Source organism: Bubalus bubalis, chromosome 16 (genome assembly GCF_019923935.1).
Source record: "Bubalus bubalis isolate 160015118507 breed Murrah chromosome 16, NDDB_SH_1, whole genome shotgun sequence".
Taxonomy (NCBI): Eukaryota; Metazoa; Chordata; class Mammalia; order Artiodactyla; family Bovidae; genus Bubalus; species Bubalus bubalis.
Genome location: NC_059172.1, coordinates 40,636,779 through 40,662,382, shown reverse-complemented (window position 1 = coordinate 40,662,382; position 25,604 = coordinate 40,636,779). Strand labels below are relative to the sequence as shown.

Here is a 25,604-nt window from a genome sequence, read left to right as displayed (position 1 = left end):
ACTATTTACAATAGCCAAGAAAACAATGTAAATGTCCATTGACAGATGAATAGATAATGATGTAGTATATATACCAAATATATCAGTTATATGTGGAATCTAAAATATGACATAAATGAATGTATTTATGAAACAAAAATAGACTCACAGGCATAGAGAACAGATGTGTGCTAGCCAAGGGGTTGGGGAGTGGGAGAGGGAAGGATTGGGAGTTTGGGATTAGCAAGCAGATGCAAACTAGTGAAAATAGGACTGATAAACAGCAAGGTCCTACCGTATAGCCCAGGGAACTATATTCAATATCTTGTGATAAACCATAATGGAAAAGAATGAGAAAGAATATATATATGTATCTGTGAGTCTCTCTGCTGCACATCAGAAATTAACTCATTATAAATCAACTATGCTTCAATAAAATTTTAAAGAAGAAGTATTGTGTTTTCAGGAGAAGGCAATGGCAGCCCACTCCAGTACTCTTGCCTGGAAAATCCCATGGACAGAGGAGCCTGGTGGGCTGCAGTCCATGGGGTCGCTAAGAGTCGGACACGACTGAGTGACTTCACTTTCACTTTTCACTTTCATGCATTGGAGAGGGAAATGGCAACCCACTCCAGTGTTCTTGCCTGGAGAATCCCAGGGACGGGGGAGCCTGGTGGGCTGCCATCTGTGGGGTCGCACAGAGTCAGACACGACTGAAGCGACTTAGCAGCAGCAGCACTGTGTTTTCAATTTAAGCAATTGGTATGCTACCGGTAAACAAAAATTTATAGGTCATCTGAAATATTAAGAATAGATCCTAAGAATATATTCTGACACTTGCTTTCTCAGGGCCTCCTTTACATCTCTGTTCCTCAGACTGTAGATGAGAGGGTTCAACATGGGTATCAACACTGTGTAGAACAGAGACAGCACTTTGTTCTGCTCAGTTGAGTAGCTGGATTTAGGCATCACATAAATGGAGGTAATCGTTCCATAGTAGAGAGTGACTGCAGTGAGGTGAGAGGTGCAGGTGGAGAAGGCCTTGTGTCTCCCTTCAGTGGAGCGCATCTTCAGGATGGTGTTGAGGATGCAGATGTAAGACAGAGCTATGACGGACACTGTGAATGCAAGGATAGATCCAGAAGAGATGGAAGGGATAATTTCAATGATGGAGACATCTGAGCAGGAAAGTTTCAACAGAGGGGAGAGGTCACAGAAAAAGTGGTCTACCTGTGTTGGCCCACAGAAAGACAGAGTCAGTAAGCAACTACCAAATGTCCAAGCATTCACACACCCACCCAGATAGCAAGCCCCAACCAAGATGACACAGACTCTGGGGGACATATGGGTGGAATAGAGCAGGGGCAAGCAGATGGCCACATAGCGGTCATAGGCCATGGCAGCCAGCAGGAAGCACTCAGCTGTCCCAAATGTGACCCCAGAACAGAGCTGGGCTTCACAGCCAGCAACTGGGAGGGCCAATCTATGTTTCAGAAGTCCTATAATCATCATAGGTGTGATGGATATGGAAAGCCCGATGTCTACAAAAGCCAAGTGGCTGAGGAAGAAGTACATGGGAGTATGAAGGTGGGAACAGCTTCTTATTAAAATGATTATGCTAATATTGCCTATTAAGGTGATGACATAAATGCCTACAAACACCACAAAGAAGATGACACAAAGTGTAGGATCCTCCGTTAACCCCAAAAGGATGAACTCTGTCACACTGGTGTGGTTTCCAGCCTCCATGTCCTCTGGGAATTGTTCCTGTTGAAGGAAATGTGAATGTTCACTTGTTTTATGCTTTCTTCCTACACATTTCCAGTTTTCCCTAGCTGTTCCTGAATTTCTTTGGTTATTCCTTGGAGCCATTCATAGTGTTTACTTCCCATGCCTGGTCTGTAACTATGATGCTGTAGATGATGTTTTGATTTTTTGTTTCTTTGCTTTTTACATAAAAAAGAATGATTCAACCTCACTCTCTGGCAGTCTCGATTTTATTCTTTTACTTATCCACCGTTTACTTTAAAGAACCTCTTTAACTCTGAATCTTAGAACTCTCTTCTACTATCCAGATGCATAGTTTCAATAATTGTTTGGAAGTCTCCAGTTGATGATCCAAGAAATACCCTAACTCAGCCTCCTCCAGACCAAACTCATCCCTTCCTTGGACCACTCCTCCTGTGTTCTGTATCTGTGGAATGATACCACAATCCACCCAGTCTCTTGTGTCTGAAATATGTGAGTGGTCCTCATCTTATTCCTCACATTGGACCACATGTAATAAACTCCTAATGATTCTATCTACAATTTTGTTCCCCATTTATTTATCCATCTCCATACTTCCACTGCTAGTGTCCCTGCTTTAGTTGAGACTGTGTTCATTTTTCCTCTTTATTTTGTTCATCTATTTACCTCCTTGTCTTCATTCTTGTATCCTTATAATTCACAATGTATCTGCCAAAATGATCTCTTGCTCAAATAAAAGGGTGATACCGAAGGCATGCTTTTAAGACTTTCATGGTTTCTCCAGCCTGCAGGAGGAAACCTAACCGTCTTAGCAGAGGACAGTGTACACTTTCTGGTGTGTCCCCTACCTAAAACATTTTGCATGTCTCTCAGGCTGTTTCCATCCAACACTTGCACTAATCCAACTTCCTGAACTATTTAGAGTCCCCTCAGTGCACTCTACCCTCTCTGGCCTTAATCTTTGCTCTCTCACTTGAATGGCTTTACAGTCTCCCCCTGTCATTACCCTGGATGACTTCATTCATCCTTAAGATTCATTTATCTGCAAAGCTTTCTTTGCCTTCTAAGGGACAATCAGAAAACTTTCCTTTGTGTTGATATCACACTTTGAAGTTGTCTAGTTTGCCATTGTTTATACCTGGGTTATGGTTTTGTTGTTGTTTGCATTTTTACATTTTGCTACGCCCAATTAATATACATTCTCCTCAACGATGATGCATTTTATCCCTGTGTCACAAATAAGTAGTGCTTGGGAACAAACTGTGCTAAAGCAAAGCTTGCTAAATGAATTCATGTGTGATTTGTACAATATAATGAACATACTGTGGGGAACCAGAAATGAATAAAATTTAGGTTCCTTGTTGAGAGAAACCAAGTCTTGTAGAGAAGAAAGACATTAAACATATTATTAATGTTTAAAAAGTCTGTAAGAGTGGTATAAGTAAAATAATTGTTTGTCCTGTTTCTAAATGAAAATCATGTAATTACATTGAGGGTGAACACTTGAAAATTCAAAAGAAACATTCCTCTGAAATCTGGCTACTGTTACACAAGTTAATTATTACAAACTTGGTATTTATTCCTATGAATTTTTTCTTCTAATATATTTAGATGGGCTTCCCTGATAGCTCAGTTGGTAAAGAATCTGCCTGCAATGCAGGAGACCCTGGTTAATTCCTGGGTTGGGAAGATCTGCTGGAGAAGGGATCAGCCACCCACTCCAGTATTCTGGCCTGGAGAATTCAATGGACTATATATAGTCCATGGGGACACAAAGAGTTGAACATGACTGACTTTCACTTCACTTAATCCCTGGTTTGGGAAGATCCCCTGGAGGAGGGCATGGCAACTCATGCCAGTGTTCTTGCCTGGAGAATCCCATGGGCAAAGGAGCCTGGTGTGCTACAGTTCATAGGGTCTCAAAGAGTTGGATATGACTGAAGTGACTGAGCACACACACACACACAATATATTTTAATACAACGTCTATGATATTGTATATGGAAGTATAATGTCATTATTTTTCTTTGCATTTCATGTAAAAAGTGTGTTGTTGTATAGTCACTAAGTTGTGTCTGACACTTTTATGCCCCCGTGGACTGTAGCCTGCCATGCTCCTCTGTGCAAGGACTTTTCTAGGCAAGAAAACTGGAGTGGGTTGTCATTTACTTCTCCAGGTGATCTTCCCAACCCAGGGATCTAAACTGTGTCTCCTGCATTGCCTGGCAGATTATTTACCAATAAGCCACCAGGGAAGCTCATAAAAAGTTTATCACATTAAAATTCCTCACATAATATTTGAAATCTTCATGATAATGAAGTTACTAGTAATAGTGAGTTACTAGAGATAATGATAATGAGTTACTAGCCCTTAATTTAATCACCCACTAATTTTGGACACATAACTGTTCACAACTTTTACCTGTCAGAACTGCTGTAATCCCACAAATTGGATAAAGCATCAGGAGGATAACATTACAAAACACAAATTCCTAGATATATAAGGCATAATTCAAAAGTATATTCTGTGCTCTAATTTGAGTATCCCCATGATTTACAATAATGAAAATACTGAATCAACATGTTTAAATTATCTTCATTGTTTTGTTGACTTCTTGGCTGTAGTTTCAGTAAAGAGCTTATTATCTTCTCATGTTTTGCCATTGTGTTGTGACAAAGGCAAAGTTTTTGTGTTTTGAGATAGTCTTGAGAAAACAGAATTAATGATAAATTATAAGAGACTAAACAAATTACTACACTCCACTGTAATATTTTCATGGTTACTAAAGAATGAGTGAAAATTATAAAAGAAAGTTATATTTATCCAAATGATAAGCTTAAAAATAAATATCTAAATAAATAAATAATATCTAAAAAATAAATAAAACATCTCCTTTAGCTTCCTTTAACTTGTGCTTTTAAGAGTCATATAACACTGACATTTTTTATTCAGTGTTATTGGTTCTAATTTTCATAGAAAATTTTCTGTTAACAATATTTCAATTCTTAAAGATTGAACTATTTAACACAAATGATAAATATCAGTACAAATGTCTTCAAAATTCTTAATTTCCTAAAAATTTCTTACTTTACAATAAGAAAGTATTTTGTATTTCAAGTGGCAGAACTCAGTTCTTTTACAGAATGAATTGTGAGATATAATGAACCAATAGTTGAGAATCTATGGCTCATTAAAGAATGTGTTCTGATTGGTCTACATTAAACACATTTAAATTACTCTAGTGACAAGCAAGCTTACTGCCAGGGGTGTTAGCTCTATCATGAAAAATCTGTTTTTAGTTTTATCATTTGATCCTCAATGAGTTTTAATGGCACAAATCATCTCCTTTCAGTATCAGAACACCAATATACTTGAATATAGCCAGCACACCTCCACTGCCTTCCATTCTCCAAAATTAACATTCACAGAACTGCCCATTCCACCTGTGGCATGCTTTTCCCGTCCATCACATTTCTCCTCTTAGCCTCTGAACATACGCTTATCTGAGGATTGAGCCAAACACTCAGCAGCATGTGTGCTCTTTGCCTTCTGACTCAAGCAGAGTTAAGGGGGGCCAACCCTGCATTCACTGTGCACACAGTGTGAGCTCAGTCTGTGCTGACGGCAGTCATGGAGACTGGAGATGGAAACTCAGATCCTCCCAGTGACGCTTGCACATGGCACTTAAATCTCCCTGACTTCGTTTTTTTTTTTTTTTTATTTTTTCCAATTTGTAACATGAGAATAATTGTCCCCATATGGCATCTTTGTTGTGAGATTAAAAGAAATGACATCTGCAAAGTATTTAAAGGTGTTTGGTCATACATTAGAGCTAAGTAACTATTTTTCATTAAGTAAAAATGAAGAGTGGATAGATTTTCAGTTATTTAAAATATATATGAGAAGTATAAGATTTCTTTCAACCCATGTCGGAAGATTTTTCACAAATCCAAAAGAAGTCAGGAAGTATAGTATCTGTTGCTTTCTTGGTTCTGGACCATGTCATTTGTAGTCATATGCATAATATAACAACTGATTCTTGCCCTTCTCTTCTTCTCTACTGGCTACCTATGGGTCTTCCTAGAGCTCAGTGGCATCCCATTTATGCTTCCCTATCTGGCTCAGGGATTCTGACTCTTCCCAATGCTTTCCCTCAACAAATAGGTCACATTTGAAGATGATTAGTGGGCATAGGGCTAAAAGCCCCATAAACCTGCATATCAAGTCATTTCTTTCTTATTTCTTTTCATAGCTACAGTTACACAAGCTTAGCAGTGGCTTTGCCTGACAAAGACAATCCACACTTCTCTGGGCTCTCCTGGGAAGGTCTTCTTTGGGTGCCCAGAATGATCTTTCTATGGTGAAAATCCTTTTTTTTTTTTTTTTTTGCTCTTAATTTTTTTTTTTTAATTTGAAGGTAGTTGCTTTACAATGTTGTGTGGTTTCTGGTATACAACAACACGAATCAGCCATAAGTATACATATGTCCCTTCCCTCTTGAACCTCCCTCCCATCCCCTATCCATCTCACCCCTCTTGGTTATCACAGAGCTCTGAGCTGAGGCCCCTGTGTTATACTTCCTATTAGCTATCTGTTTTACATATGGTAGTGTATATGTTTCAGTGCTACTCTCTCAATCTGTCCCACCCTCTTCTTCCCTTTGCTGGGTCCACAAGCCTGTTTTCTATGTCTGCGTGTCTATTCTCTGCAGTGCAAATATTGCTGAGGCCACAGTTTCCACAGGGGTCATAAAGTTGAGTTTCTATTATTTTAATTTCTCATTGAAAAAATAAAAATTTAAATAAAATCTGTGACTACTGCATTCTCCTTTTAGAGCCAGAATTACTTATGCTGAATTCCGAGGAGAATTTTATAAAGCAGATGTTTTCCACTTACTTGTATAGCAGTTGTGCACTGAATCTCTGACAGTGTTAACCATTGAATGCACTCCTCCATTTAGGAACACAGCTACATACTTTCTGTGATGATGAGTGTCTTTTGTGTGTATTGGGAGGAAAATAAAGGCTCTAATGGAATTCCCCAGGGCTGTTGTTGCTTGCCCCTTTGAGGTAAATTCCTCGGACTGTTCTCTAGAAGTGACTCATGGAGCCAGGTGTCTCATTAAGGTGGCATAAATGGAAGGTCCAGTTCCCAACAAAAGGTATATTTCTGAGGATCCTGATGGAAGCTCTGTCCAGACACCTGGAGGAAAAACTGTTGAAATAGAAACTTGGTGGGCAATGGGGACCAGAGTCAGTGTCAACAGGGCTCCAATTTCCTCTCTATAGACAAAACAGTTTCTTTAATTGAGAACATCAGGTAGTGAGGAAAGCCCTGGAGTAATATGGGTCAGTTTGCAGAAAGTAAGCGGAAGAAAGCAGAGTCCACTGTTACTCAAAGTATACTAATAGTCCCTGGGCAGGTGCTGGTTGGCAAATTATTTATAGTCAGTCCAGGTTTAAATAAGAACAGAGGTTGTGGGGAACCATTTGTACTCTTTTTAGCAATTTGAGAAAGTAAGTGTGTTAACTCCAATAACTTTTTAAAATGGGTTTATTCTGTTGTATTTTAGTTTTTCTTATTTTGTTAGTAGTTCTCATTTTAATATTTTCCTAACAAGTATTGACCCATGGACACCCAGGCAGAAATGATCCTTTATTTAAATAGTTTGAGAAACACTAGATACGGCTTTTGTACCCAGGAGACCTGGGGTCAGTTTGAGGTGGATGAATTGAGTGAAAGTTTTTAACTTCTTTGAGACTCAATTTTATGATCTGTAAAATGGGGTTTAAAACTCACATTTTATAGGCTATTCATGAGATTTCAGAGTTAACATATAATTATCTAGAAAAGTTACCTAAAGTTATTGTTGTGTCTCAAATATGTGACAAACGGAACAAAGCTCCTGGATATGTTACATTTTGCAACTTATTCTATTTTATCTTCAGTCCCAGATACTTCCTCCTTTGAGATTCAGGGCATTCCAACTCTGGCACCTCTGGTAAGGATTTGCTCAGTCGTGTCCGACTCTTTGAGACCCTGTGGACTGTAGCCCACCAGGCTCCTCCGTCCATGGGATTCTCCAGGCAAGAGTACTGGAGTGGGTTGCCATTTTCTTCTCCAAAGAAGAAAATGATACCTCTGGTACCTAACCCTAATTGATCTCCCTGCTGCTCATCCCCTGAGAATTTAGCACCTGCGTGACCATTTTCCTCTCCATCTCTGTCTTTGTCATGAGCAACGGCAACTTCTAATCATTTGAATATCTCAACTGACAACTTGATCTCAAATTTCTTCTCATTTCTTGATTCTAATAATTTTATCCATAGTCTCTTTATGAAACCTATCATATTCATATCATAAATTTCACTAATTGTCTTTTTTGTTTCACAACTTGAGTGTAAACATGTGTGATGACCATGTTAAAGCTTAACCAGCCAAAGGCCACGAGAAATAAACCTATAGTGCAACAAATCAAGTTTTTTGGGTCAGCACAGCAACGGTGGTGGTTTAGTTGATAAATCATGTCCGACTCTTTGCAACCCCATGGACTGTAGCCCACCAGCCTCCTCTGTCCATGGGATTCTCCAGGCAAGAATACTGGAGTGGGTTGCCATTTCCTTCTCTAGGGATCTTCCCCACCCAGGGATTGAACCTGGGTCTCCTGCATTGCAGGCAGGATTCTTAACCAACTGAGCCATCAGGGAAGCACAGCAAGGGAGAACTCACCAAATAATTACCACATGTCTCCTGACAATGGAGAGAAGGCACATGCCTTTTGAAAGGTTTGGATTCTTATTGAAGGATACCAAGAAGGGATTAGGTGTCGTGGGGTTCAGTTCTGGACAGTTGAATGATTCAGTGGTGAGATTAAGAGGAGGGACTAACCTGAGGTTGAAAGTTGTCATGAAATGATGACAATTTAACATTTGAATGTCTCTTGTATTAGATGGGAAGAGCATTTCAGGTTTGGGTATATTGTTGATAAGAAAGTAATTACTGAAAAATTAGATCATTATGACATTGTTAAAATTGTTGCATAAAAGTTGAAGAAATAATGTTTTCTACTAATCTTCTTGATAGATTATTCTATGTCTGTCCTCACAGACTGAAGAATGACAAGGTTTTTTTGTTTGTTTGTTTTTTTTTTTCAGTCCCACAAACTGTGTTTCTCTAGAAAATATTTCAGTTCAGTTCAGTCGCTCAGTTGTGTCTGATCCCATGGACTGCAGCATGCCAGGCCTCCCTGTCCATCACCAACTCCAGGAATTTACTCAAACTCATGTCCATTGAGTTGGTAATGCGATCCAACCATCTCATCCTCAGTTGTCCCCTTCTCTCGCCTCCGATCTTTCCCAGCATCAGGCTCTTTTCCAATGAGTCAGTTATTTGCATCAGGTGGCCAAAGTTTTGGAGTTTCAGCTTCAACAACAGTCCTTTCAATGAACATTCAGGACTGATTTCCTTTAGTGGACTGTTTGGATCTCCATGCAGTCCAAGGGACTCTCAAGAGTCTTCTCCAACACCACAGTTCAAAAGCATCAATTCTTTGGTGCTCAGCTTTCTTTATAGTCCAACTCTCACATCCATATGTGACTAATGGAAAAACCATAGCCTTGACTAGACAGATCTTTGTTGGCAAGGTAATGTCTCTGCTTTTTAATATGCTTTCTGCTGCTGCTGCTGAGTCACTTCAGTCGTGTCTGACTCTGTGCGACCCCATAGACGGCAGCCCACCAGGATGCCCCGTCCCTGGGATTCTTCAGGCAAGAACACTGGAGTGGGTTGCCATTTCCTTCTCCAATGCATGAAAGTGAAAAGTGAAAGTGAAGTCGCTCAGTTGTGTCCAACTCTTAGCGACCCCATGGACTAGGTTGGTCATAACTTTTCTTCCAAGGAGTAAGCATCTTTTTACTTCATGGCTGCAGTCACCATCTGCAGTGATTTTGGAGCCCCCCAAAATAAAATCAGCCACTGTTTCCCCATCTATTTGCCATGAAGTGATGGGACCAGATGCCATGATCTGTGTTTTCTGAATGTTGAGCTTTAAGCCAACTTTTTCACTCTCCTTTTTCACTTTCATCAAGAGGCTCTTCAGTTCTTCTTCACTTTCTGCCATAAGGGTGGTATCATTGGTATATCTGAGGTTATTCATATTTCTCCCAGCAATCTTAATTCCAACTTGTGCTTCATCCAGCCCAGCGTTTCTCATGATGTACTCTGCATATAAGTTAAATAAACAGGGTGACAATATACAGCCTTGACATATTCCTTTTCCTATTTGGAACTAATCTGTTGTTCTATGTCCAGTTCGAACTGTGGCTTCCTGACCTGCATATAGGTTTCTCAAGAGGCAGGTCAGGTGGTCTGGTATTCCCATCTCTTTCAGAATTTTCCACAGTTTATTGTGATCCACACAGTCAAAGGCTTTGGCACAGTCAAAGCAGCAGAAATAGATGTTTTCCTGGAACTCTCTTGCTTTTTTGATGATCCAGTGGATGTTGGCAATTTGATCTCTGGTTCCTCTGCCTTTTCTAAAACCAGCTTGAATATCTGGAAGTTCACGGTTCACATAATGTTGAAGCCTGGCTTGGAGAATTTTGAGCATTACTTTACTAGCATGTGATATGAGTGCAATTGTGCGGTAGTTTGAGCATTCTTTGGTATTGCCTTTCATAGGGATTGGAATGAAAACTGACTTTTTCCAGTCCTGTGGCCACTTCTGAGTTTTCCAAATTTGCTGACATATTGAGTGCAGCACTTTCACAGCATCATCTTTTAGGATTTGAAATAGCTTAACTGGAATTTCATCACCTCCATTAGCTTTGTTTGTAGTGATGCTTCCTAAGGCTCACTTGACTTCACATTCTTGGATGTCTGGCTCTAGGTGAGTGATCACACCATCGTGATTATCTGGGTCATGAAGATCTTTTTTGTACAGTTCTTCTGTGTATTATTGCCACCTCTTCTTAATATCTTCTGCTTCTGTTAGGTCCATACCATTTCTGTCTTTTATTGAGCCCATCTTTGTATGAAATGTTCCCTTGGTATCTCTAATTTTCTTGAAGAGATATCTAGTCGTACCCATTCTATTGTTTACCTGTATTTCTTTGCATTGATCACTGAGGAAGGCTTTCTTATCTCTCCTTGCTATTCTTTGGAACTCTGCATTCAAATGGGTATATCTTTCCTTTTCTCCTCTGCTTTTGTTTTGAGAATTCTTTATATATTTTAGATAGAATTCTTTTTTTTTTTTTTTTTTACTTTACAATATTGTATTGGTTTTGCCATACATCAACACAAATCCGCCATGGGTGTACACGTGTTCCCCAATCTGAACCCCCCTCCCACCTCCCTCCCCATACCATCCCTCTGGGTCATCCCAGTGCATCAGCCCCAAGCATCCTGTATCCTGCATTGAACCTGGACTGGCGATTCATTTCTTATATGATATTATACATGTTTCAATGCCATTCTCCAAAATCATCCCACCCTCTCCCTCTCCCACAGAGTCCAAAAGACTGTTCTATACATCTGTGTCTCTTTTGCTGTTTCTCTTCTTTTTACAGCTATTTGTAAGGCTTCCTCTGACAGCCATTTTGCTTTTTTTTTTTTTTTTTTTTTTTTGCATTTCTTTTTCTTGGGGATGGTCTTGATCCCTCTCTCCTGTACAATGTCACAAACCTCTGACCATAGTTCATCAGGCACTCTGTCTATCAGATCTAGTCCCTTAAATCTATTTCTCACTTCTACTGTGTAATCGTAAGGGATTTGACTTAGGTCATACCTGAATGGTCTAGTGGTTTTCCCTACTTTCTTTAAGTCTGAATTTAAGTGTGAAAATATTTACTTCTCATCATTTACTAAATTTCAGTTCAGTTCAGTTGCGCAGTCGTGTCCAACTTTTTGTGACCCCATGGACTGCAGCACGCCAGGCTTTCCTGTCCATCACTAACTCCTGGAGCTTGCTCAAACTCATGCCCTTTTAGTTGGTGATGCCATCCTACTAAATTACTAAATTTATTAATATAAATTTTTCAAAATATCTGTTTTAACCATCTTAATATGTGGGCAGAATGTGTTTCTATATCCCTCTTTGCAAGTATTATTTGAATAATATTTTACCTTTTCCTTAATTAATAGTTCCATGGATTTTTCAATTTTATTAATCTTTTCAATGAATTAAATTATAAATATATTTTCTCTGTGGGGCATGTTTTCTATTTCTTTGATTTATATTGTTTATTCATTACTCATGTGTTTTTGGCCATGTTGTGTGGCTTGTGGATCTAACTTTCCTCACTAGGGAGTGAACCCATAACCCCAGCAGTGGAAACATGGGTCTTCACCACTGTGCCGCCAAGGAATTCCATATGCTGTCTTCTTATTTATTTGTTGTTCCTTTTCAAGCTTCCTGAGATGGAAGCTTACATTTCTGATTTCAGTCTTTCCTTGAGGTTTGTTTTCATCCGTATCTTGAGTATAGACAATATACCCCCTCTCTTATCTGTAATTTGTCAGCAGCTTTGAATGATGTGCTGGCTATTGTGAAGGACAGGTTATAGAGTCTGGACTGTGTTATAATTCTCTCAAACATAGTCATTGCATGAAAGTAACACCTTTACCTGTTTAGTCAGTGATGCACATTTTCTAGGATTTTCTAGGTTTTGGCAATTAGGAATAAAGCTTCTCTAAATATCTGTATGTAGGTCATTGTGTAGTCGTGTGTTTTCATTTCTCTTTGACAAAATTTAGGATTGTAATCGCTGTGTGTTATGGTTAGTATATGTTTATGCTGCTGCTGCTGCTAAATCACTTCAGTTGTGTCCGACTCTGTGCGACCCCATAGACGGCAGCCCACCAGGCTCCCCCATCCCTGGGATTCTCCAGGCAAGAACACCGGAGTGGGTTGCCATTTCTTTCTCCAATGCATGAAAGTGAAAAGTGAAAGTGAAGTCGCTCAGTCCTGTCCGATTCTTAGCGACCCCATGGACTGCAGCCTACCAGGCTCCTCCACCCATGGGATTTTCCAGGCAAGAGTACTGGAGTGGGGTGCCATTGCCTTCTCCGAGTATATGTTTATAAGATACTGCAAAATTTGTTTTTTCAAAATTGCTGTACCATTTGCATTCCTACCAGGTTTGTATTTAAGTTCTATTTGCTCTGGGTCCTTTCCAGGATTGCTATTGTCAGTTAAAAAAAAAAAACAACCCTATTCTAATATGTGGGTAGCATTAAATCTTTCAATTTAATTTGCACATCCCTTTTGACTGATTGTGTTAAGAATCAGTTTGAAGTTCTTCTTAGCTCTACTTCTCTGTTGATGGTCAGTTTGTTTTCATATCTTGGCTATTGTGGAGTAATGCTGTAATAAATGTAGGAGTGCCGATGTCTCTTCAAACTCCTCTTTTCATTTCCTTTTTCATATATACCCCAAAGTGGAATTGCTGAATCATGCATAGTTCTAATTAAAAATTTTTTTTATACCACTGTGCATTTCAACTAGCAGTCTACAAAGATTTCCTTATCTGCATATTCTCGCCAACAGCTGCTGTCTCTTGTTGATAGCCATTCTAAGAGGTGTGAGATAATATCTCATTGTGGTTTTGATTCGCATCACCTTGATAATTAGCCAACAGCATGTTTCCTGTTACTGTTGGTCATTTGGATGTCTTATTTCCTTTAAAGATTTTACTTTTAACTTTATTATTTTTTTTATTAAAGTATGGTTGATTTATAATGTTGTATTAGTTTTAGGACAGCATAGTGATTCAATATTTTCATAGATTATATGTTCATTTGAAGTTATAAGATCTTGACTGTATTTTCCATGCTGTAGAGCTTATTTATTTTAAAAATATAATTTCTGTATTTGTTTTTGCTCTGCTGGGTCTTTGTTGCTGTGCATGGGCTTTCTCTAGTTGTGGCAAGCAGGGGCCCCTCTTCATTATGGTGGCTTCTCTTGTTGCAGAGCATGGGCTTTAGGGCTTTATCTAATTGAATGAGTTATAATTTGACACACTGAAAGCCATCTAAGTTTTTAAAAAACAATTTTCTTGAGATATAACTCACATACCAACAAATAACCGATTTAAAGAATACAAGTGAATATTCACAGATATATGCAATGATCACAATGGTTAGTTTTAGAACAGTTTCATCACCTGATAAAGAAATCCTACATCCTTTAGAAACACCCCACACACCTCATTTCTAGAATCTAAACTAGCTTTAATGATTTGTTTACAAATAGATGACAGTGTAAATAACATCGGGGGTCCTGAGGTTGGGTCATAGGAAACACCACACCTTCCTTTTTATTCTCTTGGGACACTTGCTAGAGTCCTAAGACACCATGTGAGAAATTCAGCGATTCTGCTGGTAAGACGATAGAGAGAGATTCTAAGAGTTGTGGAGAATGAGAGGCTTTTAAGCCATCCCGCCAAGATACCAAGCATCTGAGTGAAGCTACTTGGACTCTTGAGACGTGACCAGATGCCACTTGAATATCACCTAGTGACTCTTATTAATGCATGTGGGACAGGTGAAGTGACTCACAATATAATACAATAAAATGGCTTTGAGTGACTTGTCATGCAGTCATAAATAACCTACATATTACTTTTCTTCAGCTCATAAATGATATACCATTCACATTCACCAAATAATCTAAACCCTCAAACTCCAGAGTTCTAAACTCCTTTTAATTTTAACCTCTTACACTAACACATCAGCAAGTCCTTTTTGATTCTTTACCTAAGTGAAAGTGAGAATTGCTCAGTGGTGTTCAACTCTTTGCTACCTCATGGACTATACTACATGGAATTCTCCAGGCCAGAATACTGGAGTGGGTAGCCTTTTCCTTCTCTAGGGGATCTTCTCAACCCAGAGATTGAACCCAGGTCTCCTGCATTGCAGGCAGATTCTATACCAGCTGATCCACTACAGAAGCCTAAGAATATTGGAGTGGATAGCCTATCCCTACTCTAGAGGATATTTCCAACTCAGGAATCAAACTGAGGTCTCCTGCATTGCAGGCAGAAACATATAGTTTAGGTAAAGAGGGCTTCCCTTGTGGCTCAGCTGGTAAAGAATTTGACTGCAATGCAGGAGACCTGGGTCCAATCCAGGGGTTGGGAAGATCCCCTGGAAAAGGGAAAGGTTACCCACTGTAGTATTCTGGCCTGGAGAATTCCATGGACTGGATAAACCATGGGGTCACAAAGAGTCAGACACGGCTGAGCGACTTTCACTTTCTGCTTATGCAGTGTTGTTCTTCGCAGAAACTATGTTGAATAGGTGAATTCCTCTCCAGCAAAACTGCAGCCACCCCAGTACAATGCAGCAGCATCTCAGATCTTAACTAATAACTTCACTGCCTCCTGTTCCCCCTTCTCTCTCTTACGATTAACAACAAGAATGATCTTTAAAAAACATTCACATTGGAACTATTTAAAAAACATTTAATGGCTTTCCATTCCTTTTATAGTGGAATTCAAGCATTTTTCCATGGCTAATGGAGCACCGCATGATCGATCCTTTCTGTGTATCTCTCTCCTCCTGGTTTGCCATGGCCTCTTTATTTCTTGAGCTTCTCAGAATCTTTGCACGTGCTGTTTTCTGTCTGCAACTTTCTCTCCAGTATCCATGTCAATGTGTCTTTCTTGTCTTTCAGCATTCTACTTAACTGCTACCTCCTCCAGGTGGCCTTCCCTGTCATACTCACTAAGGATTCACCACCCATACCAGCAGTTACCTTTTATAAGTCATATCAACCCAATTGATTTGTCTCTTCCATCCACTAATGTGTTCTACATTTATAATGTTTATTTATTCCCTAGTGTCTCTGCCACTAAAATCTAAACTACATGAGAACTCTGCTCCGTTCCACATTATATCTCTGTTCAGTTTATCAAAATATCTTCAGTGCTTACTCAGTTTCTAGAGTATAATAAGAGCTCAACTGGTGTTTTTGAAATAAATGAATGAATGACTATCCCATATGCTGTGCTGTGCTTTGTCGCTTAGTCGTGTCTGATTCTTTGTGACCCCATGGACTGTAACCCACCAGGCTTCTGTCCATGAGGATTCTCCAGGCAAGAATACTGGAGTGGGTAGCCTATTCCTTCTCCAGGAGATCTTCCCACCCGAGAATTGAACTGATGTCTCCTGCATTGCAGGCAGATTCTTTACAGCTGAGCTACCAGGGAAACCTGACTATCCCATATATACATGTAAAATAACCAAAAAGCCTAGATTAAATGTTCCTCTTGTAGTTGGAGGTCACTGTGGCAGGGAATTATCAATGTTTGAGGCCGCCTCTTTAACTTTTCCCTAGAATTACCATAATAAATATGACAAGAGATATCTATAAATATTAACAGATCTGAAAATTGTTTGTCACATAATTCCCAATTAGCAATGCTCACATGATAACTCAGGTAAAATACAAAAGACCTATGAACACACTGACCTCTGAATTATGGGTCCAAAATGCCCAGAGGGAAGCTAGTCTTGTATTCAGGACTTGAGAGTTCACATAATTAAAGCTCCAGAAGTCATGGGAGTCAGTATGCACTTGGGATTTTTACAGGACAATTGCAACTACTATTTATCAACAATTCAGTATTCTACTAAAGCCTCTAAAGAGACTGAAAGCAAGTGATAATTTTGACTTCTAGCTCAATTAAAACAGATGCCTGAAAGAGTGCAGTCATGTATTCCTGTGTTTAGAACCTGACAAGATCAAATGGAAGCCTGCAAATCTGAATAGCCTAACCTTGGGGGACCTTTTCATATGTTATGATGATGAACTGAATAGTTATTAATGACCCAATGGAATTCTAATAATATGCCAGTAACTTCATTCTTTTATGGTCATTTATGGAACCCTATGTGAGGGTTCTATAGCCATATAGCAGGGGGTGGAATATGACATAATAGAAATACCTGTGGTCTCTACCCCTGTTTCCTAACACAGGGCTCTACACCCTTGTAATTTCCTGGATGACAGGGGTGCTAGAAGCATCTTTTGTTCAAATATTTGTTCTTTAAACCTGGTTCCTGACACAGGGCTCCTGAATCCAATGGAACCTCCTAGGTGATAGGAGTGTCTTTGTTTGAATGAGAAGAACTTTGGTGGGATTCTGTACAGCTTCTGGATGAGGACTGGTCACCAAAAAGATCAAACCATGATTAGAAGCTTGGAACTTTATGTTCACATGTGTTTCTGCAGTGAGGCTGGAGAGGTTGGAGACTTTTTACATGGCCTCCATAAAGATCCTAAACTATGTGGTGGAGAGTTTACAATTTGGTCAACAGATTCATGTGCTAGAAGGGTTAAGTAAGTAAGTGAAAGTAAGTGAAGTCGCTCAGTCGTGTCCGACTCTTTGCGACCCCATGGACTGTAGCCTACCAGGCTCCTCCATCCATTGGATTCTCCAGGCAAGAATACTGGAGTGGATTGCCATTTTCTTCTACACTCCAAGTTATACATTTCAGCTTCCTGGTGATAGAAACTCTTGCCCTGGAGACCCTTCCAGACCTGGTGTGGTGTGTCTCTCCATCTGACTGTTAATTTATCCTTTATAATATCTTTTATGTTAAACTGGTAAATGTAAACAGATGCTTCAGAGAATTTTGTTGAGTCATTCTAGCAAACTCTCATACCTGGAAGAGGCCTGTGGCAATCCTTGACTTTGTAGCCAAGTTGGACAAAAGTGTGGGTACCTTGGGGACCCATTACTTGCAGTTGGTATCAGAAGGGGAGGGCAGAGCTGTGGAACTGAGCCTTAAGCCTGTGGAGTCTGGCCCTACCTCCAGGCAGGTAGTGTCACAATTGAATGAAAGAATAAAGCATCAGGTTGATGTCTGGATATTTAGAACATACCAGTATTCCAGTTGGTTGGTATGGGAGGAAAAGACCACAAAGTTGGTGTCAAGAGTGTTGTGGTTAGGGAAAGTTTTCTTTATCCATTATTTGGCCATTGCACATGCTTAATTTATCCTTGTTTCATTTAGCCTTTGTATGTTTCCACTTAATTTTGCAATTTTATGATAAATACTCTACATTTTAACTTCAGCCTCTCAGTCGTGTCTGACTCTTTGCAACCCCATGGACTGCAGCACACCAGGCTTCCCTGTCCATGACCAACTCCTGGAGCTTGCTCAAACTCATGTCCATTGAGTCAGTGATGCCATCCAACCATCTCATCCTCTGTTGTCTCCTTCTCCTCCTGCCTTCAATCTTTCCCAGCATCAGGGTCTTTTCCAATGAGTCAGTTCTTTGCATTATGTGGCCAAAATATTGGAACTCCAGCTTCAGCGTGAGTCCTTCCAATGAATATTCAGGACTGATTTCTTTTAGGATTTACTGGTTTGATCTCCTTGCTGTCCAAGGGACTCTCAAGAGTCTTCTCCAATACCACAGTTCAAAAGCCTCAATACTTAGCAGAATTAACTTAGCAATGTATTATAAATAATATCCCATTTGCTTCTTTCTATGTTTCCCAATCCTTACTTGTTTCACCCCATTATACTGAGTGAAGGACTTTTATAATCTGTCTTGCTTTCAGATGGTCTAAAAAGTTGTCACAGTATTTACATTGAGTTGGGAGCTCCTGAACTCCAGAAAAAAAACTCTTTACCCTTCCAGTCTCACAATCTTGGCAACACTTCTAGTTTAATTAATGGGTATTAATTTTTTATATATCTATGTTATGGAACCATGAATGCTGTTAGCATATTAATTGCAATGCTTAGATTTAAGATACCCTTTTAAATTTCTACAGCTAAGGAAAGCTACATTATGCCGAATGGGAGTATTTGTAACATGTCCTTAAATATCATTAGAAGAAAGTGTTAGTCGCTCCATCATGTCCAGCTCTTTACAAGTCCATGGATGGTAGGCTGCCAGGCTCCTCTGTCCATGTGATTCTCCAGGCAAGAATACTGGAGTGGGTTGAATTCCATTCTCCAGAGGATCTTCCTATCACAGGGACTGAATCCAGGTCTCCTTCATTGCAGGCAGATTCTCTACCATCTGAGCTAAATATGGTTAGACTTCCAGTCAAATCATGTAATTGTGGTGTCCAGACCTTACTTTCTATAGATATGAACCAATCAGGTTTCCAATCTCATCCTTGTTTTTGGAGTCCTCACAATCTAGACTAACTTGGTAGTAGAGTTTGTTCAGAAGACTGATTTAAAAGAACAGCTATAGGCTTGCTTGTCCTAGTCAAATCCTCTAGTAACAATGCTGAAGAAATGCATAGAATCAGAGGACTTGATTCCAAGTGAATCAGAGACTTGAGTCCATATCTCCCAAGACAAGCTATTGAATATCTCTGAGACTCAGCAGTTTCATCTGTAAAATTGAGGTAAATTGTTAGTAATCAGCATCACGAGATTTCTGTAAGAATTAAATAAAGAAACATAGTGGTTTGAACTCAGATTTTCTGGATTCAGAAACTGATTGCACAACTTTCTAGCTGCATCATTCTGGGCATCTACTTAACCTCTCTGTGTATCAGATAATTTATTTGTCAAATAGAAATAATAGAACTACGACTATATGGTTTTTATGCGAAATAAGCCAGCTAATATATCATTGTGCTAGAATAGGGCCTGGCATATTATAAGTAGAGATTATTGTTTGCTAAATAAAGTCCTAGGCATCTAAAGGTGTTAATACATAATAGTGAAAATAATTGCTATCATTATTACTAATTCCAAGATGCCTACCATCTGGTTTATAAGTATATACAACTGAGAATAAGAAATATTATGATTTCAATTTAAGCACCCAGTAAAGCAGTATTTAGTGGGTCCTAAGTGTGATATTGGTAAACAAAAATTTATAGGTCATCAGAAATGTTAAGAAGAAATCCTAAGAATATATTCTGACACTTACCTTTCTCAGGGCCTCCTTTACATCTCTGTTCCTCAGACTGTAGATGAGGGGGTTCAACATGGGGATCACCACTGTGTAGAATACAGACAGCACTTTGTTCTGGTCAGTTGAGTAGGTGGATTTGGGCATCACATAAATGAAGGTAATCGTTCCATAGTAGAGAGTGACTGCAGTGAGGTGAGAGGTGCAGGTGGAGAAGGCCTTGTGTCTCCCTTCAGTGGAGCGCATCTTCAGGATGGTGTTGAGGATGCAGATGTAAGAGAGAGCTATGACGGACACTGTGAATGCAAGGATAGATCCAGATGAGATGGAAGGGATAATTTCAATGATGGAGACATCTGAGCAGGAAAGTTTCAACAGAGGGGAGAAATCACAGAAAAAGTCATTTGTGTGATTTGGTCCACAGAAAGACAGAGTCAATAAACAACTAGTAAATGTCCAAGCATTGACACATCCACCTAGGTAAGATACCCCAATTAAGAGAGCACAGACTCTGGGGGACATGTGGGTGGAGTAGAAAAGGGGCAAGCAGATGGCCACATAGCGGTCATAGGCCATGGCAGCCAGCAGGAAGCACTCAGCTGACCCAAACATGACCACAAAACACAGCTGAGCTTCACAGCCAGAAGCAGTGATGGTCACTCCTTGTTTCAGGAATCCTATAAGCATTATTGGTGTGACGGATGTGGTACACCCACTGTCCACAAAAGCCAAATGACTTAGAAAAAGGTACATGGGGGTCTGAAGCTGGGAACAAGTTCTTATTAGAATAATTATGCTGATATTGCCTACTAAGGTGACAGCATAGATTCCTAGAAATACCACAAAAAAGATGACACAAAGTGTAGGATCCTCTGTTAACCCCAAAAGGATGAATTCTGTCACACTGGTGTGGTTTCCAAACTTCATGTCCTCTGGGAATTGTTCCTGTTGAGGGAAATTTTAAAATTGATTAAAAAAAAATGTTTTCATTCTACACATTCTTGGTTTTCTTTGGTTATTCATTACACTTATTTATAATAATTTCTCCCTCTGCCTAGCTGTAAATATGGTGCTATACAGGATTGCTTTGTCCCTTTACACAAAAGAAGAATGATTCAACCTCACTCTCTGGGAACTCAGTTATATTCTTTTATTTATCTAATGTTTATTCTAAAACCCCTTTCCAAACTTTATTTGTAGAAAGATCTGTTTCCCAAGATCAGGTCTATAGTTTCAGTCATCTTGGAAGTCTTCAGTTAGAAATCCCACAAATACCTCAAACTCAGCCTCCCCCAGACCAAACTCATCCTTTCATTAGACCATTCCTCCTGCCCTGTGTTTGTGGAATCCACAATCCACACAATTGCTCATGTCTGAAACATGGAAGTTGAAAGGTTGTTGCTGAACCATGAAAGATGCTGGGATTCTTGTGCTCCAGAGGAGAAGAAGTCAATTTGGGACCAGAGACAAGGCTTGATCATTCAGTTTTTGCATAATAAAGTTTTATTAAAGTATAAAAGAGATAGAGAAAGCTTCTGACACAGACGTCAGAAAGGGTCATAAAGAATGCCCCTCTGCTAGTCTTTAGCCAGATGTTATATAGCTACTAGCAGTCTGCTAATTAGAGAATGGAAATGTCTCAAAACTCAGAGACTGGCACCAGGCCCCTCACCCACAACATGCTTTGAGATAACACTGGCACCAGGTGGGTCATCCAGGGCCATAAATGATTGACAGGAATCTTGAAGAAAGGTAGATTTCCATACAAGTATATAGTTTCATTAACATAGATTAGGAGAACAATGTATAACATATTGTTTTGCCAAGTCGGTTCTGAGCCTTTAGGCAGAACCGACTTGAAGACAGAGTCTAGGGTAAATACATAGTACATTAACATAGCTTAAGACAAACATTTCCATGAGAAGAGTGCATTGGTTAGCTCAAAGTTTGAGACAAGTTCATGTGGAACCAGGTATCATTATGGCAACACAGAATTTTAAGATAAACCTCTTTTTAAATTTGTATAGAGATGGGGAAAAAATATAGCACTAGTATGTTTCCTCCTGCCACGTAAGAGAGAGAGAAAAAACGTCTGACACTTGCAGCCTGTTTCCTCCATTTGGACACCCCTGGCCTTCCGGCCTGTTATCCTCTCAAAGTGATCCTAGCCTTCTTCCTCGCATTGTACCACATCTAATAAAATCCTATTGATACTATCTACAATTTAGCTCTTCATTTTATTTATCCATTCCTATATTTCCACTGCTAGTTTCCCTACTGTAGGTGAGACCCTGTTCATTTTTCTCTTTTATTTTATTCATCTGTTTGCCTCCTTGTCTTCATTCTTGTGCCATTATAATTCACGGTACATCTGCCAAAGTAATCTCTTGCTGAAGTAAAATGGTGATGCTAAAGTGATCCTTTCAAGTCTTTCATGATTTCTTTGGCCTCCAAGATGAACCTACTCTTCTTAGCACAGCACAGTGTACGCTTTCTGATGTATCACCTGCATATGACTCTCTGGTTCTCTCTCAGGATGTTTCCATCCACCACTTGCACTAATCCAACCTTTCTGAACTATTCAGTCTCCTCCGTTCATCTGTCTTATTTGGCCTTTAATCCTTGTTTTCCAACTTGGATGGCCCCCAACTTTCCATTATCATTACCTTGGGTGACTTCTGCTCCTTCTTCAAGTTCATTCTCTACAAAATCTACTCTGACATCTAAGGTGTAATTAGATAAATTTCCTTTTTGTTGACCTCATGCTTTGAAGATGTTTAGATTGTGTTTCTTTGTACTAAATTATGGGATTTTGTTTTGTTTTTTGCTTGCTTACATTTTATTCCTCCCAATTAATACATAGTCTCCTTGAAATGGTGTTTATTCCTGTATCACAAATAACTAGTGTTTGGGACTAATATGTGCTGGAGAAAACCTGTTACTAGAATTTATGCATGACTTGTATAATGCATATGCCAGGTGGAATATACTTCCCAATTCCTTTGTACAATATTTATGGAGCTTCATATTCTATCCTTAGTTACTTTTTGAAATGTATCTCCCTATATACTTCTTTGCTAATGTTAGGTAGTTAGAATAGGAAAAGGAGTCCAGAATGGTGGTGGCTAAAAGACAAGGAAGGGAAACGCTCGTGAAAATAGAACAAAGGAAGGTCCGAGGACCAAAGTGAAGACCTCAGGTAGAACAAACAGCACTCCTGGCTAGCCCAGTTTACATAGGGAAGGCCCAGGGGGAGGAGGAAAAACACATAAAAAGAGGAGCCAAAAGGCCGGGGTCTCTCTGAACTGCTCGCTCACTCGCACGCGCTCTCTCTCTCTTTTCTCTTCACGTCTTTTGGGTTGGCATGCTCTCACACCTCAAGGATTTTCCTTTATTTTCTAAATAAAACTGAGCTGTAACACGGAGCTGCAATACTGGTCCATCCAAGAGCTGGTCCCTTGCTTCAAATTTTTGTTGTGATGAGACAGAACCCAGAAAATTACAAACTCCCACGACATCTACTTTTGTGCTTTTAAGAGTCATGTTAACCCAACCCTGTGATTCAGTGTTATAGTTTCTAATTTTTATAGAAAGACAGTTTTCTAACAGCATTATTTAGTTAAGTTTTGAAACATTTACCATAAATGATAAATATAAGTACCAAATATCTTCACAATTCTTGCTGCTGCTAAGTCACCTCAGTTGTGTCCAACTCTGTGTGACCCCATAGACAGCATCCCACCAGGCTGCCCTGTCCCTGGGCTTCTCCAGGCAAGAACACTGGAGTGGGTTGCCATTTCCTTCTCCAATGCATAAAAGGGAAAAGTGAAAGTGAAGTCGCTCAGTCATGTCCGACTCTAGTGACCCCATGGACTGCAGCCTACTAGGCTCCTCCGTCCATGGGATTTTCCAGGCAAGAGTACTGGAGTGGGGTGCCATTGCACAATTCTTAATTTATTAAAAATTCCTCACTTTAGAATATGAGCATTTAGTGTTTCCAATGGTGGGGCTTCAACAGAATGAATTGTGAGATATTATGAACCAACAGCTGAGAACCTACAGCTCATTAAAGAATGTGTTCCAGCTTTTTGATTGATCTTCCTTAAGTGCACTTAAATTACTCTAGTGACAGGCAAGGTTACTGCCAGGAGTGTTAATTCTATGAATTCTAGGTTAAAAAAAAAATCTGTTTTTGGTTTCTCAATTGCTCTCTATGAGTCTAATGGCACAAACCATCTCCTTTCAGAGTTTAATGACACAAACCATCTCCTTTCAGTGCCAAAGCAATGATACTTGAATACAACCAGCACACCTCCACTGCCTTCCCTTTACCAAAATTAACATTCATAGATCCGTTGCCCATTCCACCTGTGGCATACTTTCCAGAGCCCTCCCTGTTTTGCTCTCAGCTTCTGAACATACTCTCAGTTGAGGACTGAGCCAAGCACCGAGCAGCATGTGTGCTCTTTGCCTTCTGACTCAAGCGGAGTTAAGTGGGGCCGATCCTGCATTCACTGCACACGCAGTGGGCTTCAGTCTGTGCTGACGGCAGCAAGGAGACTGGAGATGGAAAGTTCAGATCCTCCCAGTGGCCAATTGTTTTCACTTGTACATGACACTTGAATCTCTCTGACTCCCAGTATTTTTTTTTTGTAAAATGGGAATAACTGTCCCCATATAATATCTTTGTTGTGACATTAAAAGAAATGACAGCTGCAAAGTATTTAAAGATGTTTTGTCATACATGAGAGCTAAGTGTTTTTCATTAAGTAAAAATAAATAGTGGATAGATTTTCAATTAGTTAAAATTTTTATGAGAAGTATAATATAAGTTTTCTTTCAACACATCAGGAGATTTTCCACAAATCCAAAAGAAGTCAGGAAGTATAGGATCTGATGGTTTCTTAGTTCTGGACCATGTCATTAATAATCATATGCATAATATGAGAACTGATTCTTGCCCTTCCCTTCCTCTCCACTGACTACCTAGGGATCTTCTAGAGCTCTGTGTCATCTCATTCATGCTTCAGATTCTGACTCTCCCCAATCCTTTCCTTCAATGATTGGGTCATATTTGTTGATGATTAGGGGTCATAGGGCAAAGAGCCTCATGCTACCTGAATATCGGGTGGTTTATTCCTGGTTTCCTTTTCATAGCTACAGTTACACAAGTTTAGCAGCAGCTTGGCTGCCACAGACCATCCACACTTCTCTGGGATCTCCTGGGAAGTCTATTTTGCATGCTTGGAATGACCTTTCTGCAGTACATATCTTTTTTTTTCCCCTTAAAAATAGTTGTTTTTTTTTTTTAATTAGAGGATCGTTGCTTTACACTGTTATGTTGGTTTCTTGCATACAACCTTATGAATCAGCCATACATATACATACGACCCCTCCCTCTTGAACCTTCCTCCCACTTCCTACCCCATCTCACTCCTCTAGGTTATCATAGAGCACCAATCTGAGCTACCTGTGTTATACAGCAACTTCTTACTAGCTATCTGTTTTACATATGGTAGTGTATATGTTTCAATGCTACTCTCTCAATTCGCCCCACCCTCAGTTTCCCTCCTCTATGTCCACACATCTATTCTCCATGTCTGTGTCTCTAGTCCCTGTAGTGTAAACCTTGCTAAGGCCACAGTTTCCTCAGGGGTCACAAAACAAAGTTGTTGAGTTTCTTTTATTTTTAATTTCTCACTGAACAAACAAAAAAATTAAATTATTTAAATAAAATCTATGATAACTGCACTCACCTTTTAGAGCCAGATTTGCTGTTGCTGAATTTCAAAGAGAATTTTAGAAAGCAGACATTTTCCACTCACTCTTACAGCAGTTGTGCACTGGCCACCTGCCAATATTAACAAGAAATGCTCTCCTCCATTTAGGAACATAGTTACATACATTCTGTGATAGGGTCTTTTTTGTGTGCTGGGAGGAAAAGAAAGGCTCTAATAGAATCCCCTAGGGCTGTTGCTGCTT

The 25,604-nt window shown here is 39.6% G+C and overlaps 3 protein-coding genes across 3 annotated transcripts in view; 1 reads left to right on the top strand and 2 right to left on the bottom strand.

Annotated features, from left to right (window-relative positions):
- LOC102404175 (olfactory receptor 491-like) overlaps positions 1-25,604 on the top strand; it is a 160,490-nt gene that overhangs the window by 44,314 nt on the left and 90,572 nt on the right. The gene's annotated exons all lie outside the window — the stretch shown is intronic.
- On the bottom strand, positions 784-1,728 carry LOC102403215 (olfactory receptor 491-like). Its single transcript, XM_006052812.3, has one exon. The coding sequence runs from the start codon at positions 1,726-1,728 to the stop codon at positions 784-786; it is 945 nt and encodes a 314-aa protein (XP_006052874.3).
- Positions 19,617-20,549, bottom strand: LOC102403539 (olfactory receptor 491-like). Its single transcript, XM_006052813.3, has one exon. The coding sequence runs from the start codon at positions 20,547-20,549 to the stop codon at positions 19,617-19,619; it is 933 nt and encodes a 310-aa protein (XP_006052875.3).